General features: G+C 38.3%; 1 protein-coding gene across 2 annotated transcripts in view; it reads right to left on the reverse strand.

Moving 5' to 3' along the window:
* The window catches only part of LOC134350577 (exportin-1), a 67,691-nt gene that overhangs the window by 28,356 nt on the left and 16,648 nt on the right, over positions 1-22,687 (reverse strand). Inside the window, exons 4-16 of one of the 2 annotated variants that reach the window (XM_063055982.1) lie at positions 20,249-20,350; positions 18,209-18,283; positions 17,765-17,837; positions 13,822-13,883; positions 13,685-13,729; positions 11,815-11,996; positions 11,682-11,730; positions 11,480-11,599; positions 11,268-11,396; positions 6,358-6,516; positions 3,744-3,941; positions 3,226-3,364; positions 107-288 (exon numbers count right to left, since the gene is read on the reverse strand). In XM_063055982.1, coding sequence (XP_062912052.1) covers positions 107-288; positions 3,226-3,364; positions 3,744-3,941; positions 6,358-6,516; positions 11,268-11,396; positions 11,480-11,599; positions 11,682-11,730; positions 11,815-11,996; positions 13,685-13,729; positions 13,822-13,883; positions 17,765-17,837; positions 18,209-18,283; positions 20,249-20,350 — 1,515 coding nt within the window. The remainder of the gene's footprint in view (positions 1-106; positions 289-3,225; positions 3,365-3,743; positions 3,942-6,357; positions 6,517-11,267; positions 11,397-11,479; positions 11,600-11,681; positions 11,731-11,814; positions 11,997-13,684; positions 13,730-13,821; positions 13,884-17,764; positions 17,838-18,208; positions 18,284-20,248; positions 20,351-22,687) is intronic. The other variant, XM_063055983.1, reaches the window with a different exon arrangement.

Genomic DNA, 22,687 nt, shown 5'->3' on the forward strand with positions numbered 1-22,687 from the left:
CAAAGCCTTCATAGGATTCCTGCAGAAATGAGGCAGCACTTGTATTATTCTCACACATGGAAGAGTTAATACCCAAAGTTAAATCAGTAACTGCCAATTCACTTACTTTGATTACAGTTACCAGAAATCTCTTCTCATCTTCCTCATGCATAGCACCACTAATTGAACCAATAGCCCAACAGAGGGTGTTCAGATTCTTCCATGACCACTCAGTACCATTCACTTGGTTGTGAAGTTTGTCTGTCATAATACGCTCTGTATCAGCATAATCCAAATGAGTCAGGTACACTGGGGGGGGGGGGGGGGGAAACAGAAAATTTCAGAATATTCCAATTTAGATACTGTTAATAAGATAGTTGATATTGACTCAAAATTTCATTTTCACAGCAATTCATACAAAAATAATTCATATAAATAGTTGATTTAGCCCTGTAAGCCTGTTCACTAAGGATCATTCTACTACATATGCAAGGTACTCTGTCAGGGATACATCCTTCCAAAGGAAGAGATCCCAGAAATACTCTGAAGTACTGCTGAGAAGTTTCAGCCAGGTTTCCACTGTTATGTCACATATTTCGCTTCCTTGTATTCTAGTACCCTGGATACAAAGACAACATTACAGCAGTCTTCTATTCAATGACAACATCCTGATGACCTTTGGATCCACAACCTTGAAGAACCTATTATTTTCATTTTGAAAAGTACTTCATTTTGTATTTTTCAAGGTTCAAAGTGGATAATCTCACATTTGCCTGCAGCAAAATCCATTTGCAGTTTCCATTTTTTAAAAAAAAAACAAGTTATTGCTTAAACTATGGTTGGCTTTGAGAAAATGGTGTTGAGCAGTACATACAATAAAATTTATTATCATTATGATTGTTGATACAAAGTTCCAAGATTTTAACTTAATGCAAAACCAGTGACAGATTTCTAAGTCTGCATACTGCATTACTTCAGGGAATTTTTTTTCTTACCTGCTAGGCAGTCATATTTTCAACATGGAATGCTTAAGGGATTATGCAGTAACTTTTGTTATCAACCTTTATAGCTGCTGTACACTGTTACCATGGTTTCCTAGCAATTACAGAAGTGAAGAGGCCAGACTGGGTGGCAATAATGCAGGCTTTTCCATCTTGCCCCATTTAGGGATGTGCTGGAGTTACACACTCAAGTTGGTAATAGGGCTCACTTACACCCAAATCTGTTTTCTATTCAGTGGAAAGGGTTTTCCAAATAAATAAACAACACAAACACGAGGAAATCTGCAGATGGTGGAAATTCAAGCAACACATAAAAAATGCTGGTGAACGCAGCAGGCCAGGCAGCATCTATAGCAAGAGGTACAGTCGACATTTTGGGCCAAGACCCTTCGTCAGGACTAACTGAACGAAGAGCTCGTAAGAGATTTGAAAGTGGGAGGGGAGGGGGAGATCTGAAATGAAAGGAGAAGATAGCGGGGGAAGAGATGGAGCTAAGAGCGGGAATGTTGATTGGCAAAAGGGATATGAGGCTGGAGAAGGGAGAGGATCATGGGACGCCAGGCCTAGGGAGAAAGAAAGGAGGAGGGGAGCCCAGAGGATGGGCAGGGAGTTATAGTGAGAGGGACAGAGGGAGAAAAAAAGAGGGGAAGAAATAGTAATAAATAAATAAGGGATGGGGTACAAAGGGGAGGTGGGGCAGAAGTCAATGTTCATGCCATCAGGTTGGAGGCTGTCCAGACGTAATATAAGGTGTTGTTCCTCTAACCTGAGGGTGGCTTCACCTTTACAGTAGAGGAGCCGTTGTTAAGACATATCAGAATGGGAATGGGAAGTGGAATTAAAATGTGTGGCCACTGGAATAAATACATCAAGATTTCCATCCTGAAAAATGCTCTTAAAGTTGATCCAGTTTATGTTTTGGCCCAACCTTAAGAGCATCCCAAGAAAGTTAATGCAGTGAAAGACTTGGGATTGCAGTGCTATTGCTGAACTCAAGTCACAGAATGTCACGATGGAAATGGCCATTGCTTGGCAATTTAGTAGTAGAATGATCCATGATGTTTAATACTCCATGCCCAAATATTGCTCAGATCATGTTGCAAAGAAAAAAATTCTTCAACCAAACACAATGGAAAAACAAAAGCAAACATGCTCACTTCTGACCTATGTCAGAGAAAAACAATAATTGAAATAGCATCCAGATCATGTCTGAGAAACACTACTGAAAACTTATCCAGGAAAGCTTTGGTCATTGTATGCTAGTTAAGACCAGTGAAGAGTCTGGATGTCAATTTCCACTGACCTAAATTTGATCAATCTTCCTTAATGCAACATTATAATCAAACATTGCCTTGATGCCAGGGCAATCACCTTCAACTCCAGAATTCATTTATGAACCAATCTTGTCATGAGATCTAAAGCTAATTGGATTAATTAACAGCTCTGCACATGCTATCAGAATTAGAATCAGGTTTATTATCACTGACATGTGTCATGGCATTTATTAACTTAGCACCAGCAGTACAATGCAATACTTGATCATATAGAAAGAAAAATAAACTACAGTAAATATACATAAATAATTTAAAATAGTACATGAACAGAGATTGTATACGTTTTAAAAAAAGTAAGGTAGCGTTCATGGGTTCAACATCTATTTAGGAATCATATCGCAGAGGGGAAGAAGCTGAGTATGCATCTTTAAGCTTCAGTACCTCCTTCCTGCCAGTAACAATGAAAAGAGGACCTGCCCTGGGTGATGGGGGTCCTTAATAGTGGATGTCACCTTTCTGAGGCACCGTTCCTTGAAGACGTCTTGGATACTATGGAGGCTAATACCCAAGATGGAGTTGACCAATTTTACAACTTTTCAGACAACCCTCCTACAGCCCGACATCAGTCCTTTATAGAAAACAGCAGCAATTGATTGGTAATCACTGGCACTGTAAAGCACTGCGCAACCATAACTTCTTTTTGTGCTTAACTTTTTTTTTAAAAATACCTACCTTAAATGCAAAGCAATGTATTTATAATCACAAAATCTACAGCTTCTCAACTGATCAGTATGTCTTGCTTTCCAAGCTATAAAGTTCATTATTAATGACTACCCAGGATTTCGAAGTACCTTGTGTATATTTTGCCATTTAAGTGATTCAACTGTCTCACAAAACCGGAGTCTATTTATTCCAGCTCGAAGCAAAAAAAAAACCATCAACATGTTCATTTTCAAACAGATAATTCTTACCAAGTGTTTCTCTCATATTTTTATACAAGTTAATGGAATCTGTATCCTTCATGAATTCACGTACAACTTCTCCCTGGTCATTTTCCACTACTAGTACTTCTTCTGGTTTGGCCATACGACTGACCATTAGAAGACGAACCTGAGAAAAAAATACTTGTCAATACTTATTGCCATTTCTCCATATTGAAATTAGACACTGTGTTGATCAATCACATAGAACATAGAATGCATCAATCATACAGAAATAAAAGCTTTCTGTAAAGAAAGCTGCTCTTAAGTATTTACAAAGAATTGATCCATAGGAAGAATATCAACTATTAGTGTTTTCCCAATAGGTGCTAATAAAATAAAGAAATAATTTTACCTGAAGGAATAACATGCATTTCTTAAACATGATTCTAAACAACATCTCACATTGGAAACAAAATCTCTTAAAAACATTATACACCTGAAAATGTCTTAACTTTTTCTGCAAGAACAATAGCACAGATTTCTTTAAACATCTACTTAATGCCCACCTTGGACAATACTGGCAAATAAAGTTGTCTTCTTGGAGGCACGTCAAAATGCTGACTTCCAGAAAGCACAGGTGATGCAGACGTTGAGAAGGGACTTTCCCTATAGAGCTCAGAAGCCAAATGATTCCAATACTCCAAACAAATTTTGAAAATCTCAGTTTCTTCCACTTCAGAAACCAGCAGCATATAATGAAGAGCCTGTGGATTCATAAAACTTCTCCAGTCATTTTTGTTCTTTTGTTTACCACATTTATAATAATTTTTTTAGGTCACCAGTAACTAGAAACCTAACTGGACTGTCCTCATAAGTGCTAATACTACAAGAGCAAATCAGACCTACAGGCTCAAAAACCTTTCCAACATCAAGAAAGCACAAGTAGTGAACTATGATGAAATATTCCTTATTTGCCTGGTTAAGTGTTTCACTTTGCTTTCCTATAAAAGACCTTAAGACACAATAGAATAAGGCCATCTGATCCACTGAGTCTGCACTGCCATTCAATCATGGCTGATTTATTTTTCCTCTCAACTCATTCTCCTGCCTTCGCTCTTTAACCTTTGGTGACCTTACTAGCTAAAAATCTACCAACCTCAGCTTTAAATATACCCAATGACTTGCCTTCCACAGCTGCCTGTGGCAAAAAATTTCAGATTCACTGCCCTCTAGCTTAAAAAAAAATTCATCTCTGTTCTAAAGGGATGTACTTGTAATACATACACACACACACGCACACACACATGCAGTAGCAAGAAAAAGTTTGCAAACTCTTTGCCACTACCTGGTTTCCTGCATTCATTACTCATAACATGTGGTCTAATCTTCATCTATGTCACAAGAATAGACAAACACAATCTGCCTGACTATTAACACACATTACTTCTCAAATCTTTAATGAACACATTGTTTAATCATTCACGGTCCAGGCTAGAAAAAGTACGTGAACCCTCCTATTTAATAACTGGTCGAACCTCCTTTAGCAGCAATAACTTCCACTAAACATTTCCTGTGGCTGCTGATCAGACTTGCACAATGGCGAGGAGGAATTTCAGACCATTCCTCCATACAAAACTGCTTCAGTTCATCAATATTCCTGGGATATCTTGCATGAACAGCCCTCTTCAGGTCATGCCACAGCATCTCTATTGGGTTAAGCTCTGGACTCTGACTTCGCCATTCCAAAATACTATTTTTCTTCTTTTTAAAACCATTTTGTTGTTGATTTATATTTGTGTTTCTGATCATTGCCTTGTTGCATCTTCCAAATTCTATTTTGCTTCAGGTGATGGACCACTACCCTGACATTCTCCTGTAAAATGTCTTGATACCATTTGGAATTCATTGCTCCATCAGGCCCTGAAACAGCAAAGCAGTCCCAAACCATGATGCTCCTTCCACCAGCTTCACAGTTGGGATGAGGGTTTGGTGTGCAGTGCCATTTTTCCTCCAAACACAGTGGTATGTATTACTGCCAAAGAGTTCAACTTTTGTCTCATCCGCCAAAAGAACATTGTCCAAGGAGCATAGTGGAGCATCCAGGTGGCCTTTTGCAAACTTGAAATGTGCAGTAATTTTTTTTTTGGAGAGCAGTGGTTTCCTTCGTGGTGTCCTTCCATGAATACCATTCTTGTTCAGTGCTTTTCTTATACTGGACATGTGAATAGAGACTTCAGCAAGTTCAAGAGATTTCTGCAGGACTTTTGCTGTTACCCTTGTGTTCTCTTTCACCTCCTTCAGCATTGCATGCTTTACTCTTGGTGTGATCTTTGCAGGACACCCATTCCTAAGGCATGTAGGAACAGTACTGATTTTCATCCATTTGTAGACAATCTCTCTTACCATGGACTGATGAACACTCAGATGAACTTTTGAAACCTATTCCTGCTTCATGCATCTTTACAATTCTTCTTTTAAGGTATTCTGAAAGTTGTTTTGATTGATGCACGGTGCATATAAATTGATCATTCTTGAAAAGTCCAGTCTCTATCAGTAACCTGACTTTTTGGCTTGTTTTATAGGACAGGTCACCTCTACAACCCACACCTCCAATCTCATCTCATTGATTGGAGCATCTGACTCCAAATAGCTTTTGTAGAAGGCATTACCCCAGAGGTTCACATATTGAACTGAGACTGTGGTTGGTTAAATGGTGTACTCTGTATTGATGAGGAAGAAACACAATTATTTTATATATTTGTGTGCGTGTGTATACAAATAAAATCAAGTAACCACAGCCTTTCAGTGATCACATTCAAATACTTAATTTCTAAAAATCTGCTCCTTCCACAACAAAGGCAACATGACAAAAGAATGAACTATTCAGAAAACAGCATAGCAACCAAACTTCTACAACATCACCTCCCACAGCAACAATCTGACATTGAGAAAAAGACACCAGAGCAAGTTTATCCATAAAATGTACATTCATACTGAAGTTGGGAGATTCCTACGGCATTGCTGTATCAACTGCTTTGGGAATCCTCATCCAAAAGCACTTTGACTGTCACAATTCAAGGCAGCATCTCATCACTAGCTTTAGGAAAAGGGATGGACAGTAATTCTGGCCCCAACAGTAAAATTTTAAGTGCAAATTTCAGATAAGGATAAGACTCTTACCTCCATAAGGGCTTCCCTCAAATTTAATCTTTTCTCAATAAGCTGCCCATGTTCTTTTAAGAAAGTACAAAGAAAGAGGCTCAAGTTCTGGATGAAATTCTGCTCATCATCTTTACCATTGGCATATGCCACTCGTATATTGGTATTTAAAGGAAGCATCTACAAGTGTGAACACAGATAACATCAATAACTATGTCTATCGCCTGTGATCATGATTTATTTTATTGACTAGCAGCATCAACGTCAACTCAAAACCCTAATACAGTGGATTCCAGTTAATTGGGACACACCTGGACCAGAACATCGGCAGTTCCAATTAGCCAAAGTTTCATAGAAATAGTTAAAAAGGTTGTAGGAGCCATGCATCTGTTTTCTGTATGCATCGTATACTATGTTGCACATTTATTATGGCAACCAGTCATGTTGGCGAGGCATGGTAAAAGAGAAGGGAATAAGCTATGTATTCATGGTTTGAACTGGGCAGTTTGGTTCTGGGAATCACCCAATGTCATATCTTTTATTGACTGATTAATTGCATCGCTTCAAAATTGTATGTTTTGCTAGTTACTAATTAAAGATCAAAAACAGTTCTTTGACTTTTTGGAACATTATTATTGAATTGATCGGAGAGCTAATTATACAACTCCCCATGCTAGGTCGCCAGTAGTGGCATTGATTTGTTCAAGTTGCTGTAACAAAGATAAACTACCATTTTACTGAGTAACAACTTATGAATTTAAATAAAATACAGAACAAAGTAAATCATTAGCAATACAACTACAGTGCTATGAAACTGCTTTTAGTTCTTAATAGTTATTGATGGAGGAACTCATCCAAATGTATGTTGCTGTGTTCCTTTGAACTGTAAATGAACAAAATCAGTGCAGTCATCTAGTGCAGATAATGAACTGCCTTTATACAATGCTTTCAACGATTGCATCTACACCTTCAGAGTTTTCTTAGTTCATAAATTGAAGTAATAAAATTGTTTCATTTTAACTCTCAGCTGATTCTGGCATCATCAAGCATGAATGCTTGAAACTACAATGAGCAAAACTGTTCTGCATTGCCTTACTACTTATTTCTTGCCAACTGCTTTTCGAACACAGAAACAAGCAACCGTCACTATTTAAAAACTAATTACTCTAAGCATGGAGACACAAGTGTGTGCATAAGCAGCATAATGTCCCAAAATGACGAAGGGAATACCGGCCATTTTCTTGATTAATTTTTGTTCTTTAAGAATTGTCCTAAATAAGCTCTTTCCGATTGACTGATGCCCCAAGTAACTTGAATCCACTGTACTTAGACCTTCGCAACTAAATCATTTGCATAAAACTGCAAATGAAGCAATAATCAAACTGATTTTCATACTGAAAGTGCTAAAATCTTACCAAAACCAGTTAATGTGTAATGGAAATGACAGATACAAATAAAAAGGAATTAAAAAAAGACCTTGACATTGGGGAGCTATTTTAAATACTGATCTCAAAGCAATAAAAGCAGAACACAAAAAGGCATAAAAGACTGCAGATACTGTCATCTAACAGGGAAAAAATTCTGGAAGAAGTCGGCAGGTCAGGCAGCATCTGTGGAGCCAGTGGGATGGTTAAAGTTTTGGGTTCACACCCTGCAACAAGACTGAGTCAAGAGGAGAGATAGCCAGTAAAAGATACAGGGTAGTTGAAGTAGGGGCTGGCAGGCGATATTGGATGATGGACAGATTGAGTCAAATGGCTGAGGGTGTAGTTAAGAGAGTGGCTGGTACATGATGGGTAAAAACATGAGAGAGAAAAAGGGTAGATGGAATCAGGTGGGGAGGAGGGAGGGAGGAGGTAGAGATAGAGGCTGGAAGTTGACAACCTGATTAAGAAATGTGATAAATGGAACCAGTTGGGAAGGTAGTTAGGAGACCTAGTAGGGTAAACATGTGACTGATAGCCAGATGGAATAAATAAGGGGGGGAGGAGAGGGGAGGGAGAGGGGGGGGGGGGGGGAGGGGGGAGAGGGGGGAGGGGAGGGAGAGGGGGGGGGAGAGGGGGAGGGGAGAAGAGGGGGAGGGAGAGAGGGGGGAGGGGAGAAGAGGGGGAGGGGAGAAGAGGGGGAGGGGAGAAGAGGGGGGGGGAGAGAGGGGGAGGGGAGAAGAGGGGGGGGGAGGGGGGGAGGGGAGAAGAGGGGGAAGAGGGGGAGGGAGAAGAGGGGGAGGGGAGAAGAGGGGGGAGGGGAGGGGGGGAGGGGAGAAGAGGGGGGGGAGGGGAGAAGAGGGGGGGAGGGGAGAAGAGGGGGGAGGGGGAGAGGGGGGAGGGGGGGAGAGAAAAAGGGAAAAACCTGGTTGGATCAGGAGTACAGAGGATTAGGGTTACCTGAAATTGGAAAACTCAATGCTCTTAACATTGGGTACCAGGCTCTGAATTTGGCTTCTCTATGACAGTAGAGAAGGCTAACACAAGTCAATCTGAGAAAGGGAAGTTGAAATGATGTGGAACCATCGGCTCAAGGTCATTGCAGACAGAGTGCAAATGTTCCACAGAATGGTAACCTGGTCTCTGTTTGATTTCCAGTAGAGGAAGCCACACTGAAAGCACCAAAATGCAGTCAACAAGATTAAAAAGTACTCATGAGTCTTTGTCTGGGTTGGCAGGGTTGTTTGTGTCTTGGAATGGTGGTGAGAAAAGTATAGAACCATAGAAACAAAGGTCCAAAGGGGTCCTGTCAGGATGGATGTGGAGAAGCTATTTCATATGATTACCCAGAAAAGTACCGAGAGACATAAAAGGATGAGACATGAACTACAGGAAATGGAGGAAGTGTATATAAAGACACCAACTACTACAGTTGGGGGAAGCCATATTTCCTGAAGGAGCCCTTGAGTGGAAAAACGTATCTTAAGAGATGCTACAGACAGAGATACTAAGAGAAGGCGATGGCATCCTTACAGGATATGAGAAGTTCTAGTTGTGAAATCTGTGGGAGTCTGGAGGTTTATAATCGGTGATCATCTCCTGACATGAAAACAGAGATCCAGAAAAGCAAGTGTCAGAAATAGTCCATGAACATCTGTTGCAGAGTCACATTCAAGAAAAATAAAATTTAGACAAAGGAAGCCTGATTAACTGTATGTGGGTTTCACTTCGGAGTAGGAAGAGCGAGATTTGTTGGACAGCAGGAACCATTAGAAAAAAGCAAGTCTTGTTACATGAGAATTTCTCCTTTTTCTCCCCCCATCAAAAAGAAGTGAGGTTTAACTGCAGCAGCCACTGTTAAGAGTGCGCAGTTAACAGTAGAAACTGCAGTTTTGGTTCAATAAGTTTCGGCTGAAAGAGGGGGAGACCAAGGTCCGGAAGGCCATTTTGCAGCAGTCATTGCATAAGTGGGCCAGTGTAGGACTCTGAGTGAGCCCTGAAACTTTGGCTCAAGAGGATTTGGCAAAAGTGGGGGGGGGGGGGGCGGGGTGCAGAAGTGAGTAGCAGGTAAGATCAGGGAAGACTATTGTTTACCATAGTAATTAAAGATACCAAATTACAAGTCATTACCCATTTTTTTCTATAATTAGATAGTGAGCACTGCTGGTCTCAAACAAACAAAAAAAAATACCTCACCTTATTCACAAGCAATGATCAACCATTATTTTGTTTTCTAAACCTATTTCTGCTATGGAGTAAATAGTAAATCAAATTAAAGCTAAAGGAAAATATTGTTTTTCTGGCTTGGATTTAACTAGAAGAGAAATACCCTCAGACAACTATATGGTTTTCAGAACATTATCCAAATTCCATTATTTGTCCCATCTCTCAGAACAGCTGGGTACTTCATTTGTCCTGAATAGCAGTGACCTGAAGGTTAGAAAGGCATTTCTCTCACTGATGGGTAAATCCAAGCCAGATAAACAATATCTAACTCTATCATATGATATACATAAGTAATTTCTAAACACAAAGCCCAAAGATTGGACTATTATTTAAGTACAGACAGTCCCCAGGTTACACAAGGGTTCTGTTCCAGAAAACGGTCTAAAAGCCAATTTTGTCCACTCGACATAAATGAACAATTTCCATGAGAGCCGATTAACGTGAACATTTAGTTGCCTACACCATATAATAACAATGGCACAGAATTAGAGAACCTCATGTTCAATGGCTAGTTTCAATAACCTGAAGCTTCAATGTATATCATTTGATAAAATATTTTACAAGTTTCGATAGAAAAGATCTTGTTTGTTCAGTTTCCAAAGCAAGTGTTTTAAGAGATCTGCTGTGAACCAGCAGCTGTGCCTTATAGACAATGTATCTGATTCAACTCAAATTAATTCATTTTGTAAGACACCAGTGTACAATGGAATTCCTAGGTTGCACGTATCTCAGAGCAAACATGAATATGGTGATAATAATTACAATACTAAGTACAGCAACAAGTGCAAAACAGCAGAATGGTGCAAAGGCTAATCTGAAGTGCAAAATATAATGCTAGAAACACTTTAACACAAAGCAGAGAAGCAGAATTAAGAATTCAAAAATGTGGCAGCACAACTGGGAAGATGTGAAAGAAGTAATTGGTTCACTGTCAGATAGCAATGAAGAAACTGTTCTTAAGCATGAATTTCCAGGCTTTCAAGTTCCCGTATCTTGTCCCAGAAGCAGCCTGTAAATTTTTTTTTGAAGACTAGTCATCTTCTGAATAACTAGCTGCTACCCTTATTCCCCAACTCCTGAAGATATTTACAAGAATTAACCTGCCCTTCATGAGAAATGCTTTAAAATTTTCAAGGGAATTTTTATGTTGGATCTCCACATTCATTCTTCTGTAAACTGGAGAGCACTTGTACACGCAAACTTGTGCTTTACACCACTAATCCCCAGATTTGCAGGAAATGTACCATTAAACACATTCAAAAAGTATCAAATTTTAAATACCTGTTTCAGTTGTATCATTGTTAGTGTGAAGAGAGTAACAAACTGTTCTTCATATTGGCTGACGCTTACTCCAGCTATCTCTGTCAGACACTTCAGAGTCACATTTCTGAACATGGGTACATTGAGAAACTTAAAAAAAAGAAATATTAGCTACAAACAGTTTTTCATGTAAAATAATCTGACGATCCTAAATTTTGTAAAGATGCACATACCTTGTATATCAGTGTGCTAATTAGTTTAGTTTCAAAGATATATCCAAGTGGAATCCAATTTAAGAATCTCAGCAATGTTTCTAAGGTTGCTTGAACAAGAGGAGCATTTTGAGAGTTTTCCTGTAAGCAAAGAAAATGCTTGAAATCTGAACAAATTATGATTTTAAAAAATTACAAACAAAAGGCCAAAAATAATGTTTACCATGACGAACTGGCACAGCTGGAATATCTGAGAGAATTCATTGCACATGCTATAAAGAAATAAGAAATCACTGATCAATTATCTGGAATAATTCTTTAACAAACGTGAGTAAAATTTAATTTTTGAGTTATACCTGTCCTTCAGGTGTTTTGCTTTCACTTGGGTCATTTGACCACTGGAGAAATCAAATACTTCCTCACTTAATAATTTAAGGATTATCATGTTGTTCTGACACAAACTCTCGCTTGTTCTACTTGCGCCTACGATGTCACTGATGAACGTGGGCCAGTGCTTTGGCCATTCTTGTTTGAGTATCTGTGGAAATATAACAAGCAATTAAATACCAGAACTATACTGAAGATTTGTGAACATCCAAAGCAGTGATTGGAATTCTGGTACTTATGGTCAATGCAAAGCATTCAAAGGACTCACTTGCCTCAAATTAGAACTCTCTTCCAGGTGTTGATTATCTAATCCTAACCTAACCAATTTTGCCATGCAAGATCTGAAGTGATTTGTGCTGCTTCATCGCTGCTGGGACCTCATCTCTAATCCACCTCTGACATGCAATTTAGAGATGTTTTTGAAAAACTGAAATATTCAGCACCTGGTAATAATTGCTCACTTTATTTTAAAAAAACAGAAAAAACAGAATGTTCATTAGCTAATATCAGTCCAACTGTGCTTTTGACACAAATTTAATTATTACTCATGAATACCATAACGGCAGTGAAGTGTATTTATAATCAGTACTAAGTTTTAATTAATGAACTGACTGACTCCCTGTTTTAAGTCTATGGTGAAGATACTAGAGTTAAAAGTGAAATGACAACCAATTAGCTTATAGAAACAAATTGGTATTAGCAAGTTCCCAACCATCAAACATGCTACTTGTATCTTGGACCTAATTCCTCCTACTTTGGTGAAAACTATTTAGTAGCAACATGAAGGTAGTTAATAAGAAACATGCAGTACATATGGACTATATTTGCTAAATAATTAAACTCTATCAGCTATGATAGAATCACCTGGAATAATTTTGGAAACATATACACACTAAAACAATAAGCCAGCTAAATAAGGGTTTCTGATTTAAGATGGAGCCGGTGAATCTCAGCAACCTCTGGCTGGTGCAAAACAAGGAAAATAACTTATTACTTTGTTAATCACTTTCTGACAAACGATTAGCGCAAGTGATAGTCTGTAACTTCCCTTTGGACTTCGAGGCAATTCGATGTGGCAAAACTGAGGCAAGATGAGCAGGCCTGTTGCCGAGAGCGAGAAAGTCCCAATGTTCGAATGATTTAAGCGTTGGGAAAAAAATCGGAAAGGTCGGGTACAGGCTGAATCAAGACAGCGGGACCCAGGCCCCAGAGCGTTATCGAAGCAGCTGAACCCGATGTTTAAACAATGATTTAAGTGCTGGGCCAAATTGTAAAGGTCAGATACGGCCAAACCGAGTCCAGGCACTCAAGCACATCAAAGCCGCTGATCCGATGTTTCAATATCAGGTGCCAAGCCAGATTGAACAGGTCAGCGTGTCAGGACTGGAGGAGAGTGTTGGGCTGGTTCAGCTTACTGCTGCGCTCTGCGCTAAACTAAGGACCTGTGGATGGACACTCTGTGGACTTCAGTTCAGAACGCAATTTGCTTACATGATTTGTTTCTTTCTCCCCTCCCCCCCCCCCGAACATTGGATTTTTGACAGTTTTTTTTCTGGCCTTCAGTTCAGAACGCAATTTGCTTACATGATTTGTTTCTTTCTCCCCTCCCCCCCCCCGAACATTGGATTTTTGACAGTTTTTTTTCTGGCCTTCAGTTCAGAACGCAATTTGCTTACATGATTTGTTTCTTTTTCCCCCTCCCCTCTAACATTGGATTTTTGACAGTTTTTTTTTGGCTGCCTGTTAGGAGATGAATCTCAAGGTTGTATAATGTATACATACTTCTGATCATAAACATACTTTCAACTTTAACTAGTCTCAAAGCATGGAAGATCTTACCTGAACCAGAATCATATTTAGTTTCCCAATATAAACTTTCTCCTTCTAAAAGAAAAAGTAGTAATATTCAGTAGGTGGTAAGTTAAATTCAGAATTTTTGGACAACAAGTATTAGATACCTTGGCATGAAAACTTACCTCAATGTTAACAGGATCAGATGAAGTCTTAATAATCAATCCAACAACATACTTTTTAATTCCTGAACACAGAAAATAAAAATATTACTGAATGTTAAAATAAAATAGAGTAGGGCATATGGTTTGGTAAGAGATAGTTACATTGACTTAATACAATCCAGAACAAAACAGACTGATTAGTGCACCACCCTCTTCACTATTCCATTCAATCAATTGGGGAGGTGTTTTTTGGGAGGTAGAAGAGGTCACTGACATAAATGCTGTTCCAGTTCTCATCATGAACATCCACCATTAACTAGAAAATGAACAACACTAGCATTGCAAGTCCTAACACCTCTTAAACTATGCTACTGTATCTGCTTCTACTACCTCCCCAGCAATGTGTAAAGAATAACAAAATATCTCAAGTCTACTTTAAACTTCCATCCTCAGCTTCAAACAATTCCATCCAGATTTTTTTCTGGCCAAGAAAGAACTCCATCCATACCCTGCTTCAGTATCATCAACAGGATGGGGCCATAATCAGCACAAGGAAATGCAGAAAATGGATTCGGCATGTGATGAGGAGAGGCCAATTCCATCATCTAGACAGCACATCACTGGATCCCCAAAGGACGAACAAAATGTGGGAGACCAGAGACAACTTGGCACCATACCGTAAAAGGCAGAAATGAGGACCCTGAACCACACCTGGGGAACAATAGAGATTGCCAAGGACAGAGATGGAGCACCTTCATTATGTGGGCATTAAGTAAACAGTATCAACCCCATTTATGCCTCTTACAATTTTATGCACTTTTATTATTCTTCTCTCTTACACTCCAGGAAACGTCCTGCTGACCCTCTTCAGCACACTCTACAAAGTCTATTATGTAACAATCAGAACTGCATACAATACTCCAAATGTAAACTAACCCAATTTTTATACAGCTGCAACATGATTGCCAAACTGATAAAGGTTGCCTTTCATTTCCCCCTCCCTATTACTTGTGTTGCCACTTTCTGCTCTTCTTGCAGCAGCCCAAAATCCGAGCAATAAAAGAGTACAATAAGCCTTTCTGGCATCTCCAACCTACCTCCCAAAGTAACTTATAATGCATCCCATCCAAACCAGGTGATTTTGCGCTTCCAATCTTCCAGTATAGAAGAAATTCAATTTCTGCTCTATCCATTACTTCTACCTCCAGTTCTACTAATATTAGGTAGCATTTTCTTCAGAGATGTTCATTTAGTATTCGGGACACAAACAACACTTTGCTCCTTATTTCTCCACAGCTCATTTTAACCACAAACTCGTATGTCCAGAAGACTTTTGGGTTCCTTTTATACACTTGCCTTTTTCTCAAATCCCTCTGATCGCATTATTTTTCCATTTTCACTACCTCAATAAGTCTAAGGAACTGATCGCTGATTTCAGGAAGGGGAACTCAAAGGAATACACATCAGTTCTGATTGAGGGATCAGCAGTGGAAAGGGTGAGCAGCCTCAAGTTCCTGGGTGTCAACATCTCTGAAAATCAATCATGCAGAATTTGAGGAAACTTGGTAATGACATCAATGACACTCACAAATTTCCACAGAAATACCATGGAGAGCATTATAAATGGTTGTATCACATCTGGCATGGAGGAGCCACAGCAAAGGATCAAAAAAAGCTGCAGAAAGTTCTAAACTCTGCCAACTCCATCAAGGCCACTAGCCTCCCCAACATCGAAGACATCTTCAAAAGCGATGCCTCAAAAGGCCGGCATCCATCATTAAGGACTCCCATCATCCAGGACATGCCCTCCTCTCATTGCTACCATCAAGGTGGTACATGAACTTAAAGACACACACTCAACATTTCACGAACAGCTTCTTCTCCTCTGCCCTCAGATGTCTGAATGGACAATGAACTCACGAACACTGCCTCACTTCATCCCCCCCCCCCATATATTGTTGCCACAAAACAATAAATTTCATTCAATACTTATGCCAGAGATATTACACCTGATTTTAATCATCTTCAACCTGGATATTTACTGGAGCTTATCTGGCAAAAACTTTTCTTTCTATCGTCCACTCTTACCTTGGTAATCAGGCTCTAGCTCCCTCATCTTTCCCCTTGTAGAAAATATAACTAGCTCACAATTAAATGCCATCCAGCGTTTCATAATTGTGCTTTGCCAAATTCAATTCCACTTCACCTTGCCCAGGTCCTACTTCATCCCAATGAAGTTACACACTTCATCAGTATAGAATTTCTACTTGTTTAAAATCTAAACACAGTAGGTCAATCATTACTCCCCAGCAGCTCACCCATCTTAAAACCAGATCCAACATCACCCTCCTCATAATGGGCTAGAAATCAGCTCTCCTAAACATTTCAGACAGTATTCTCCTCTTCCTTCCCTTCCCACCTTGCCTTTTCCCAAAATCTTGCCGATCAAGAAAATAAGAATAACTGGAGTCCTTCAAATGTATGAGATTTGCATATTTTTATGAACCTTTGCAGATTTCCTCCTATATCATTCTTGAATGACTTGTTAAAGAACCACCCTCCCCAGTGCCATGATGGCCTCCTGGTTCTCTGCTAAGTGATGGAGTAACTCAGAAGAGGTCGTTCCTCTACAACACAAGACCTTTATTAATATCCCTCCTGATTGCAAGTGTCCAATCCACTTTTATTTTGAGCAGTTTCATATATCACCATTACATCATAATACTACAGAATTTTTATTTACTTCCAACATTATTCACCCTACAGTGTGTGCTACTTCCTTCACTATTTCATTTATTTCTATATGGAGCCAATTCCTATTTTCTACTTTCATAAACTGGCATTGTCTGCTTGCTGACAAGAGTCAAAATTCTTCCCAACCAAATAATCTCTCTACCAGGAACCCAAAGTCCAAGAACTCATCACCCTACTTCCTGCGCCAGATTTTTATAGCTGTATCAATCTTCCCACTTCCAATCTGATTAACATATGGAGAAATCCAGAGATCATTGGATTACTTCTCAACTTCCCAAGCTCATGACACAATGACTTAAGAATCATAACTCTATTCCTGTAACCAATTCTAACAAACCACAACTTATGGCCCCTTTCCTGTCCTCAAACACTCTGAACCCTCTCCAAAATGTTTTTTTTACTGTCAGCAAAAGGCCAACATGAAATTTACATTCATTACATAAATAGACATTCCCTTCCCCACCCCCAACAAATATGCATCCTCACTGACACTTGCCTTTTTAATCTAATGTTCTCACCCATGCTGTGTCAAGGATCACACTAAAGGTGTTGGTCAACTGCACCAACCTTAATGTTTAGATGTGCATATCCTAAATTACTTCTGCATAACCTGAGTTTTGAGATAGCCTGCTTACAATGCTAAACCTCAACCAGGGGATAGCCACATTCTGGAAAATATGAACCAAGGCACACGCAGCTTCTCTTATACGACAGTGCAACTTAACACAAACTTCAAGCTTTAAAATCGCAAACTTGAGTTCAAGCAGCTGGAGGGACTTCCTTCATTAGGCTCTCACAGGAAGGTCTAAGTTATCCCTCTAATGTAATAAATCTATAGTTCCTTTTAGATGCATTCATTTATTAACCTTAAATTATTTTCTTTGTATTATATCTTAATATTTAACAGCTGCAACTCCTTGCTCATACAAAATCTGCTTGATCAAACATAGCCTTCTTTATTCAGCCCATTTTTGAAAAAAGACCTACCTACACAACACCCCCCACCACCAAATTCAGACATCTGCACTTATGCTCATGCATTCCATAGTAATCAACACCCTTTACAGAGAGAGTTCAGATCACCCACAATCTTCAAGCATCAGAGAGTTCTCTTGTCTTCCAAAAGCTCGTTGATCCCAGAGGTAGGAAAAGTCACAACATTCCAAATGTTGCATACCAAGCATGGGGAACATTAATTCTGATCACTTACCTTCACATTGATTTCTAGGAAGGATCTTCCATCTAGTTTTTATTACATTTTCCAAGATCTGCAGTGCGTAGTACTGTAATGAGATGATAAAGTAACATGAAAATCTGAAAATAGTTTCTCTCCAATATTCATGACTATAAGCCACATTTTCACAAAATGCTTGCCTGCTACTTCTCATGTACAATCAAAATCAGCTCTTTTAAGTTATTATAAACCAAGACACAAAATCTAATCTACTACAGTACTTTACATGTGAGAATTAAGATTTCATGCAATTGTTTTCTTCACTTGCACAAAACTACAAATTTTAACATAATCGAACTGTCAAGCAGTCCTGCTGTTGATCAGGGCTTGCACCAGTTAATAATGTATCAAGTCTAGCTCAACAGTAATTAAGACCTAAAATATGGTGTTTCAACAGTGAACATGTTTTCTTGTAACTACCTGGTGTTGCTCTTCAGGAACAGCAAGACAGCCCACAGACTCATTTGCAGGGTAGTTTTCAATTTCCCAGTCACCCTAATTTAAGATCCATTAATGTGTATAACAAAAGTTACTATTTATTTGATGTTATTATCCTATTTCAACTATAGGGATCAGGTGTTTAATGAAAAATATTTTTTTTTAAAATGCACTGGAAGTGAAACAATAGATTTTCCTATTTTAGGCTTGAGCATCAGAAAAACAAGGTTTTCTTAAATTAAATTAAAAATAAATAACCTGTACATAAAATACTGAATAAATCTACAAGACCAAGGAAGAAATTAGATATTGAAAGATTAAAAGATTGCACAACACAGCAGTTCACCAGCATGCGTTAACTATGGGCAACATAAAATTTTACACTTCTATTCCTCCCTACCATCACAACACAAGCAATGAGGTTAAGAGGAATAAGAAGTTTCATGCACTTGCTATAGCAGAATAGCGAGAGATGCAGAACGGGTTGCATCACCAACATCAAAAAGAAAAAATAAACAATGGCGAGGGAGAGATTTAACTAAATATATACAGCAACTTTGTAGTGCACAATAGCAAATAAATTTAGATACCAAAGTTGTACACTTCATTTGGGATTGTGAGGATATGACATTTGAGGAAAAACTTCAAATTTATCACAAAACCATTAAATCTAATATAGCAGCTATTAAGCTGGTTATATTTTGGAAAAGGCCATTCATGCCAAAATTGAACAACTCCAAAAATAATTTATTGATGTGCAAAAGAATAAAGGCAACAGAAAATACTGATCCCTACAGAAGAAATAATTCATATTACATTGTCTAATTTTTACCTCAGCCTGTTTATTATACCTCTTAACCCATCCCCTTAAAACAAAGTCATCGATGAACAGAATTCAGTTAAAGGGAAACAAAAGGGTAGACCTTGTGGAGGCCTGCCGTCAAAGCCTAGCTGTGTCAGTTGCACAGGAAGACACCCCTTTTCTTCCTATTACAATCAACATAATGGAACATTATGATTAATGTCAAATAACATTAACAGTTTGAATAAAAATACTAAAATAGTGATTGCATAAAACTGTTGTAAAGCCAAATGTCAGCGCATAAAATTTAGCACCAAATGCTTTTAAATTTAGGTATGCAAGAGATTCTTTACCTTCAGTTTGCTCTGTTCCTCTAATCATCTCATTTGTCACAAGATACAATTTTGAGTTTTATAAATACTGTTGACAAATCAGCTTAAAAATTAGTAATAACTGTCAGTAACAAAACAATGCAACAGGCAAGAAAACAAGGCAAACACCTTCACTAAAATTCGGTCAGAACTTTGAGGAAGTCCTGTGCAGATGAAGTTCAACTTCAATAACAACTTTTAAAATTTAAACACAGCAGTTACTGTGGATTCCAAACTAAAATTAGTAATGCAATGCCAATGAAATTTAATAGAAGTCTATGTCAATTTCAAACACTTGTACTAGATCCTCACCAGCAAGCAAAGTAAAATGAGATGCATTATAATCACATTTATTAAAGATGCATGAGATATTGACCAATTCACTATTTGTTTACCTCAAAACTTTCTGAAAACTGGTGCTAACGCTTCTATCAAGAAAATATTTTGGATGCAAAGATCCAAAATGATTCAAATTTAACTATACTGGGCTAATAATCAGAAACTTTTGATCAAAATTGATTATATTTAAAAAGATAACACCCCCACCCTATTAACACAAAGACCCAGAATATGTTTCACAACATGTAAGCAAATTGTGCTCATAATTTCTTTTCATACCAATATGACAAGTTTGTTCTGCTCAGAAATTGAAATCAAAAGGTTGTCTCCTCTGTACAGATGTTTCCACCACTCCCAGTGTTTAAAATTATACCTAGTTGCCAAATTGCCATACAAACAACTAAAACAGAACCAAAACCAACACTGAAACAATATAAATTTGTTGACTGTCTTGCTCAAAGTTTAATTTAAAGATTCAGATTAAGATTTCTTCTCAAATATTTCACTTACTTTGGTATTCATATTTTGTGAAAACTCCAAAATAGTATCAACTCTTGTCCATGCGTCAGGATGCTCCTTTAAATGAGTTAAAACCTCTTGAGCCATTCGTTGCTATCAGGAAAAAAATCTGAAGTTATTCGGAATCAGTTCCCCTCCAACCAAAAATACACATTTAATCAACACAATATTAAATAATTGTTTTTTTTTTTACAGCAATTCTAACATTAATCTAAGCAAATAAACCAGAACAAAATTGACAACTCCTTCAAAAACCCAGGTTGCTAAAACAATGGAAGGTAGAGGACCACAAGTTTAATATCTCATAAATATACTGGCTTTAAATAAACTCCCCCCTCTTCCAATATGCCTGGCTAAATAAAACATTAATTTAAACGGGAATGTGTTGCCAAATAAACATACTTAGAGTACAAGGACACAAAAGTGGCTTCTTATAAAGTTAATTTCATAAAAAGTTCTATGTTTTAATTCCTTTGGACTCAAGTTGCCAAATGTGGAACTTATCAATATCTTATGCATGAGAAATACAGAGTCAGGCCTCGCCTCACTAAAAGCATACAAGATCCCACTAAATGATAGCACCTTGAATAGAATTTTAAGTACTTGGAAAGGATTTAAGTATTATTATAAGTGATGGAATATGTCCTTCATGAACTGATTTGATGCTAACATTTGATCATCTTCCAATGCAAAAGTTGTAGACCCAATTTCTAGAACCCCAATATTGTCTGATACTAAGTAAACATTGTGATATTTTAAGTCTTCCATATAAGTTGAAATTTTTTTTGAACACTAGAATAACTGAAGTCTTTGGATTTGACTCACTTCAAGGAATAAACATGCAAAAACCAATGCTCTATTCTAGTGCGTTTACAAAAAAAATGTTCAGGGGATGCAAATATTGCTGCCACTGACTGTACTTGTTGTCCACCTAAAACTAGCAATGAACCAAGGAGACTTCAAGAACTAACCAGATTGGTGGCTCTGGATTACAGATTCAGGAACTTCTTCCCTTCTGCCATCCTATTTCTGAATGGACACCGAAGCCATAAACACTACCTCACTACTTTTTAATTTTTTTTGTACTAATTAATTTAACCATACACACACAGACCCAGCTTAACACTACCCCACATAGCACTGATCCGTTACAACAGTAATTCCAGTTTTTTTGTTGAAAATTTTATGACAAAAATTCATTCTAAACACTTAAAAGGTCAAGAGTAGCCACCACTGTGAACATTCAATTAGCCAATAACAGTGATTTACATATGATCGGAGGCACTCACAGCCAATCATGATCAGTTCACACTCTGCCTCCCCCGCGTGTGGAGACGTTCTTGCTTCCTCAGCAATCTATTCAAATTTTTTCCCACTCAATGTCCAGATAACTTCCAGTGTCCATTTATGTAATGTAATAAAGACCCCGCGTAGCTGTGATTTACATAGCACTCCAAATCCAAGGAATGCATCCTCAATGTTAAGTGGGGTCTGTGAGCGAGTGTGAGTGTATAATTTTTTAACACATACATACATACACACACACACACACACACACACAAAAACATAAACATACTCATTTTCCCTCCCTCATCCCTATGGGTGGTGCGTATGTGTATTTTTCCCTCAATCTCAGGACATCTACCAGAGGCCTGAGAGTTTGAGGGTTTGGGGCAGTTTCCTTGACATTCCTAGTAGCGTGGTCTTCTGAGCAGAGATCTCAGATGGTGTTGCCGGGATTCATTGGAGCCACTCTCCAAGTCCAGGTGTCACAGCTCTTATTACCACTGGGATTAATCTGGCTTTAACCTTCCACATCCTTTATATCTGCTCTTTCAAACCCTGGTATCTCTCCAGCTTCTCTTATTCGTTCTTCCTGTTGTTACTGTCATTCAGGATTGCCACATCTATTGCCACACCCAGTATTACTTTGTCCAGTTGGTTGGCCAATATCTGCTTATCAATCTGTTTTTGGAAATCCCACAGGATCTTAGCTGTCATTCTCCACTACATTCTCATGTGTTTCCCATTTGGACTTGGGAGTGTCCAATCCATACTTAACACAGATGTTCCTGTACACAATTCCTATAACCTGGTAATGCCATTCAGTGTATGCTGTCACCACCTGTATCATGCACCCTACTACTATGTGCTGAATGCAATGGAATATATAGTTTTTTAGTTCCCCCTCTATTATTATCTATTGCATTGTACTGCTGCTGCAAAGTTAACAAATTTCATGACACATGCTGGTGATAGTCAACCAGATTCTGATTAACTTGAGTAATTAATCTGAGTTAAGGGTTGTTGTTACTAATTTAGTAACTTGAATTTAAATTCCCATCACAGTGAATTTCAAACTCATCTCCAGATCAATAGTCCAGAACTCAAGGTGCTGTTCCAGTAATTTAACCATAATGCTACAAATTC

This window comes from Mobula hypostoma, chromosome 8, assembly GCF_963921235.1.
Source record: "Mobula hypostoma chromosome 8, sMobHyp1.1, whole genome shotgun sequence".
In the NCBI taxonomy this organism is placed as follows: domain Eukaryota; kingdom Metazoa; phylum Chordata; class Chondrichthyes; order Myliobatiformes; family Myliobatidae; genus Mobula; species Mobula hypostoma.